The sequence below is a fragment of the Barbatula barbatula genome (assembly GCF_947034865.1).
Source record: "Barbatula barbatula genome assembly, chromosome: 19".
Lineage (NCBI taxonomy): Eukaryota > Metazoa > Chordata > Actinopteri > Cypriniformes > Nemacheilidae > Barbatula > Barbatula barbatula.
In genome coordinates, this window is record NC_136782.1 from 5,115,952 (window position 1) to 5,122,720 (window position 6,769).

The 6,769-nt window shown below is 37.4% G+C and overlaps 1 protein-coding gene across 1 annotated transcript; it reads right to left on the reverse strand.

Moving 5' to 3' along the window:
- Positions 1–346: 346 nt before the first annotated feature.
- nek3 (NIMA related kinase 3) lies at positions 347–6,769 on the reverse strand. Its single transcript, XM_079481898.1, has 13 exons — positions 6,436–6,769; positions 6,253–6,346; positions 6,081–6,178; positions 5,780–5,863; positions 4,863–4,930; positions 4,695–4,781; positions 4,205–4,259; positions 2,518–2,718; positions 2,325–2,433; positions 2,038–2,190; positions 1,096–1,227; positions 621–735; positions 347–537 (listed from the first exon to the last, which is right to left on the reverse strand). The coding sequence occupies exons 1-13, from the start codon at positions 6,550–6,552 to the stop codon at positions 480–482; spliced, it is 1,371 nt and encodes a 456-aa protein (XP_079338024.1). The 5' UTR covers positions 6,553–6,769; the 3' UTR covers positions 347–479.

The window sequence follows — 6,769 nt, forward strand, 5'->3', positions numbered from 1 at the left end:
CATTATTCAGTGTCATACCCTAACAGCAATGAAAACAGAATAACAATGATCACAAGATGTATTTGAAGGCCTTTAGACTAAAATTCAATCTTTTTAGAGTAAAAAAAAAGCTTGAAAAGTTTTCCCTTTAATAAAGTTGTTGCTCAATTTAGGAGTGGCAAACAAAAGAGAAAGAAATATATTCTGTAACAAAGTGACGAAAGACTATGATTCATTTCTGTTTTCAAACCCAAATGTGTTACCATGGTCACAAATATTTATAAACCCAACAAGTAGTGAGTCAAGTGTCTTTTTCATGCATGAGGCAGTATCGTCAACAAGACTAAAAACTACAGCAAGCAAGAAATGTATTTGGAAATGTTTTATACTGTATATTTTCATAATTAATGATGAAGTATTTTAAAACCTTAAAAAACATATATGTACATAAAACATGATCATCTGGAGAAAGAAATACTAAACTTTATTAGCTAGCAGTCTTAAACTATTTTCTCGAGTTCGTCTATCCAGTCGTACGGACAGTCTTCTTCAAAATCCCTGCGGTCAGAAAAATATGATTAGATTCACTCAGGTGGGTGGAGAAATAAAAACAGTATACGTAAATAAAGAGATAAACTGACGTGTCGTCATCATCCGAGCGTGGCTCCAGTCTGCTGTCATCTGTGATGATCTCCTCAGGACCATCAACACTGTCTCCCGGCTCTGAGCCTAAAGGACCTCCCAGACCATCACAACCTGATAACAAAGCCACAGAAACTACTGTTCAAAGGTTTTTTGAGGTGACGTGCTTGAAAATGACTCGCATAAACCACAATACAGGTATAATATACACATTGTATGCAGGGCTGTGTGCAAATACCAACCGCCTAAATCGATGAGCAGGGTTTTATTGAAATGTTTGGAAGTTGGTGTGGTCCTAATACTTAACAATAACGTGTTTATGTGAAGCATAACCCTTAGAAGATGCTTTTATCCATGCATATGTACTACCAGGACCATTCCTTAGGTTAAGTGTTTTTTGTCATCATGGTTATACATTATTAATCCTCCAGTTATATAGGTCATAAACAGGATGGCTTATGTGCACTCACTGACCGTGTCTGTGTATGGTGTAGGTCTCAAAGGCGGAGCGGAGTTGAGCTTTCTCCAGCACACTCAGAAGTCTCTCTGGTGGATGTTTATCCCATTGTTTCCTCGTTCTTCTCGCCCGAGTCTCACTGACTGACGCTATAAAACACACAAGAGAACACAAGAGCTGTTTACATTGTCAAAGAGATCGAAGATGGGCTACTGACAAGCAACCAATAAAATCAAAAACAGGGAAAAGTGTATTTAAAGATGAAGGCTGGAAAACTGCTAAATGTGTTTAGATTAATACCCACAGTGCATTGACTACGATTGTCAAAACCATGGTTATATTGTTTTTTATCTTTAAAACCATGGTTATTTTACCTAGGGGATTATTATTCATTCGACATGGCATTTGCATGGAAACTCGCATCACTAAGAATATTCTAGAATGGTTTTTTTTCCATTAAAGTTTTTTGTTTGTCATTTTCAATTGTGAGATTTGTTCTCAATGCTGCGTCGGAGGTCGCATTTGTCGACACATACGCCATCAAGGTCTCTTTTCAGTTAAAAAAAACATTATGAAGTTAACATTTATTTCTCTTAAAACATAAGAATTGTAGTTTCATTCTTACCTTATTAATGTAATCGTTGCATTTCTAAAAATAAAACCTGAAATAATCATAACTTTGATGACGTATTCGCTTGACAAATGCGACCTCCGGAGACGCAGCCTTCAACTTGAGCTACTATCTTGTAGGGACGTGAGCAGTGTGAGAACAGTGCCACCTTCTGGTCAGAAATGACACTGCTTTTATCAGCTTTTGCATGGACAAATTTTCATCGAACTCAGTTTGTGTGGATTAGATCCACGCATGACAAATCCAAGAGGATCAATTCAGCTGTTTGTCTTTTCAATATCTACAATATGTGCAATCTGACAACCAGATCATTTCTGCTGTTGAGAACCTGAGATAAGATGTGACCCTTCTGCAGCCGTCATGCTGTCAGAGGAAATGACGTCGGCATTTCCTAGGACCCCCAGTACTGTTTTACAAGATCCAACTGCCCACTTCTTGCGAGAAGCAGGGTCGATGCTGTTACTCTCTGTGAAGGACTGTCCTGTGCGCGAACAAATAATGAAGTTAAACATTAGAAGCTTAAGACAATAAGCTCATTTTTATGTATTTATATGGTGAAGTGCGTTTTATTTTTTTGTATCATTTTATATAAAGCTGCTGATCTCAATAAGTGACCTTCAGAGGTAGATGATGTCACTAAACTCTTCTGTCCCAACAACACGGCCACTCTCTCTCCCTCCTCTTTCTTCCAACGGCACTCTTGTTTTTTCACCAGCTCTTCACTCTGTGAATAAATATAATTTCTACAGGGATGTCTGAATGAATTCCTGGCATTTGGATCAGACGCTCACACGATCTGCTCGGGTACCTCTGGTGTGAGGTGTTTATGCAGCAGTCGGGACACACGGTGCGAGTTTAGGATGGTGTGTACAGAGGGTCTGTCTCTGGGGTTTGTCTTGAACATGTGTTTGATGAGGTAGTGCAGTTCATAAGGGAGGTGACTGGGTATAGGTGCATACGCTCCCCGGCACACCTTCAGGATCAGACTCTTCCAGCTGCGTGCCTGAAACTTATAAAGAGTTCAAAAAGAATACCAAAGTGTTATTTGCAGGGCTCGACATTAATGCTTGTCCCGGACAACAAGTGAATGTTTTGGATGGGTAAGTGAGAGAATTTTACTTGCCCAACCGGACAGTCGCGACATTTGCAAGTTTGTTATTAGATAACAACCTCTCAAAAGTAATAACACACGATAACCCAGATGCAGCAAATCATTTTGACACTTTTTGTTTGACAAATCAATTATCTTCATATAAACAGATCTTCAGGGACATTAAAGTCCCAGTGAAATAAAAAATAAAAAAATAAAAATTCCTGAAATATTGAAGCGTTTATAGTAAATATAGCTTATCAAATGTGGGTCATTTTCTTTTTTATATTAATGTTCCCTCATAATCTTCAGTTAAAATCTGAAAATGCACTTCCGCCCTGTAATGACTATCCATCTCAAATTAGACGGCTTTGGGGGGAGCATCTGTTAACTCCTCCCCTTCAAATGCAACACCTGTTTCTACACATCCAATTAAATTCGCAGTGAAAAACGCAAGCCACAAATTTTCTCCTGTGAAATTCCTATTCACTCGGAAATGTGTCAGAATACGGAAGTGATAACAATCGTAACTTCTGGTTCACAGGGATCTCCTAAGTTGCACTGAGTTTTTTTTTTACGAGCATTTGACTGTTTGAGTACAGCTATCGTCTTCCCGGGGACCCGTCAAAATAGTCCCATTAAATTGACCAAAAAATACCTCAGTGTACCATCGTATTTGCTAAAGGAAATTGTAGTGACCTTGTAGTAAATTGAAACACTAGTATACTATAGTAAGGTTCATAAACACTAGAGGATCTCGGAGTTTTACTGCAGTTTACTATAGTAAATAACACAACGGTATACTAAAGTAATTTATGTGGGCAAATATACTTCTATTGTATAATGAAAAAAACTAAATACACAGAACTTAGAAGAAATAAAACAAATTTAGGTAAACTAAAAAGTATATGGCCCTAATTTGTCCATATTTACAGTAAGTAACAGTATTGTCATTTGTTAGTTATCGGCCCATTCATGTGATGAACTGCACTTTTTTTTAATGATGACAGCAGACATTTTATACTTGTGCTAAAACTGTTTGGCTTCTGTAGCACCAGTGCTTTGTGCAAAAAAAGTGAACGTACAGCCCTGACACTAATAATAATTACTGCTTGCCTTTGTTCAATCATGGAGAAAATTAACAAATTAAGGTGTAGACAGTAGGGAAAACACTTATAAGCAAACTTGACCATCAGGATCAGAAACAATTCTATTGACACTTCAAATTAAACAAAACATTTTAAGCTTAGGACAAGTAATATTTGTACTATGACAAGCGAATGACAAATGTACTTGTCCGAAGGACAACCACATGACAATGCTCAATGTCATGCCCTGATTTGCCTTTGAAATATAAAGTACATGATTCTTTTTTTATCATTTTAGGGTGTAAAGAGGACAATACCGGGTGCCGGAGAGAGCAAAGTTCATACAAGACACAGCCAAGGGACCAGACGTCACTGTAACACATACATATACACAAATATAAAAAAATATATATTTTGTAGGGGTGTAAGGGTACTTGTATTCGTACCAAACCGCCCCAGGCAACATTCCAAATATAGTCATAATTTCTATGCCCTACTACCTTCGAAGGGCAGAGCCCTTGGAGTTTAGACATTGGAGTGAACAGGGCATTACGTAGACGTTTGGAAAGCACTTGGCACAGGAAGCAATTTAATTCCCTCATTATCTTCAGCTGGCATGTTCCCGTGAAAACACAGCATTGTGTCTGTCACTCCAAAGTCTAAACTCCAAGGGCTCTACCCTTCGAAAGTAGAAGTGCGTTTGAATCATGACTTCATTTGTAATTTTCCCAGTGACAGCTCGTGACGAATACGCGTTTACATCTCTAATATTTTGTGTAAGTTATACGATCAGCTGAAAAGTTTTACCTTTTATTATTGTAAGGTTTGCTGTCCCATATCTCCGGAGACACATAGTATGGGGTACCAACGTATGTCTGCGCAAATGCTTTTGCACTGCAGAATTACACATCAAAACATGATTATATTCTACAAAATCTACCGAAAGAACAGAAACACAGCAGTATTTTTCAGTACCTGTTAAGAGTACATGCTGAACCAAAATCTCCAACCTTCACAAGTCCATTACCGGTCAGGAAAATGTTCTCCAGAAAGGAAATGCAAGCGAATAAATAGGAATTCAATTTCATTGATTTTTAAGCATTCCAGCATTCAATGATCAAAACGAATCAACAAGATTCTATTTATCATTCAACTTAATGTTGTGTTTCTGTATAGTGTCAAATTGGTTTAAGCATCCAAATAGAAGGTTTTTTTAAAGATGTAATTCATCAGGGCAACTATGGATCTGTTTAACTCATGTCTGACTTAAAGGGAAACTTCACCCAAAAATAAATAATCTGTCATCATTTACTCACTTCCGATTTGTTCCAAATGTGTATAAATGGCTTTGTTGTGATGAACGCAGAGAAAGATATTTAGAAGAATGCTTATAACCAGACAGATTTTGCCCCCATTGACTACCATAGTAGGAAAAACACAATGGTAGTCAAAAGTCCCCCAGAACTATTTTCTGTCCTACATTCTTCAAAATATCTTCTTACAAAAAATTATAAAGTAATTTTTCCTACTATGGGAGTCAAATGGGGGGCAAAATCTGTCAAGTTATAAGCATCCTTACAAATATCTTTCTCTGTTTTTATCAGAACAAAGACATTTATACAGATTTAGAACAACTCGAATGTGAGTAAATGATGAAAGAATATTCATTTTTGGGTGAAGTATACTTTTTAATTATACAATTATATCCATTGTTTAATGACTTAAAATCGAACAAGCATCTTTTTGTCGAACGTTTTACTTGACAACTATGCAAGTGCTATTAAACATGTATATTTCTATACAGCAATAAAAATATATAATATCAACAATGTATACAAATAATACATTTTTATTGCATTATTGTGCTATCCTATGAAGTATTGTAGATGAACCTTTGATTTTAAATCTCTGTGCAGGACTCTCTTGTCATGAATGTACTTGGTAGCTAGACACATCTGTACAAACCACTTCAGAATCTAAAAAATACGCAAAAGTACAAGGATAAGAAAAAATGGCTATATTCTTTAGTCACAAGTAACAATATAACATCTATAAAGCTGGGTAAATATTATACAGTGGTACTTCAAACAAGGCTATACTGAATATGAATAGTCTGTTTTAAGGAAACATGCTAGCTTTCATAACAGATCTCTTCGAGGACAGAAGCATTTTCGACTTTCATCTTTGTCATACCATGTCCTCAGAAAACGACACGTTTTTTTGCTGTTGTATTCTCTGAAGCAGATCTCCACCACTGCAGAACTCCATCACGATGTATAAATGACCATCCGCTAAAGAAAGACAAACGTCCAGAAATTTCACATCTTTTAGTGTCATGAAATGTATTTTGTGCATCTTCAAAAACCTTCAAACGAGTCTCTGAATGCCACGATGTTTGGATGCTTCATTCTGGACAGCAGCACAGCCTCTCTTCTGCTGTTCCTCATCGCAGATTCAGCCTGTATAACATCATCATTACAGACTGCGGCACATGTTCTCTCTCATGCACGCTAAGAAACAACAGCCTGCCTACTGCGATGCTCTTTACCTTTGGCAGTCGTATTTCCTTCATTGCAAACGTTTCATCTTCATTGACTGATCGCACCGACAGCGCTCGACCAAAAGACCCTTCACCGATGACTCTCACCAATGAATATCGGTCCATAACATCAACACACTAAGATTAAAGGGGTACCTGTTTGTACTCAACAGTTTAAAGTTAAATGTGAATTCGTGTTGTTGCCAAGGAGAGAACAGCGCTCATGCAAACACATCAACTCAGGTTTGAATTGGAGACGGTGCCGTGCACTCCGAATTATACTTTCACTTCCGTGTTATTGTGTGACGTAGCGATTGCACCTGTGATCACGTGGACTAAACAT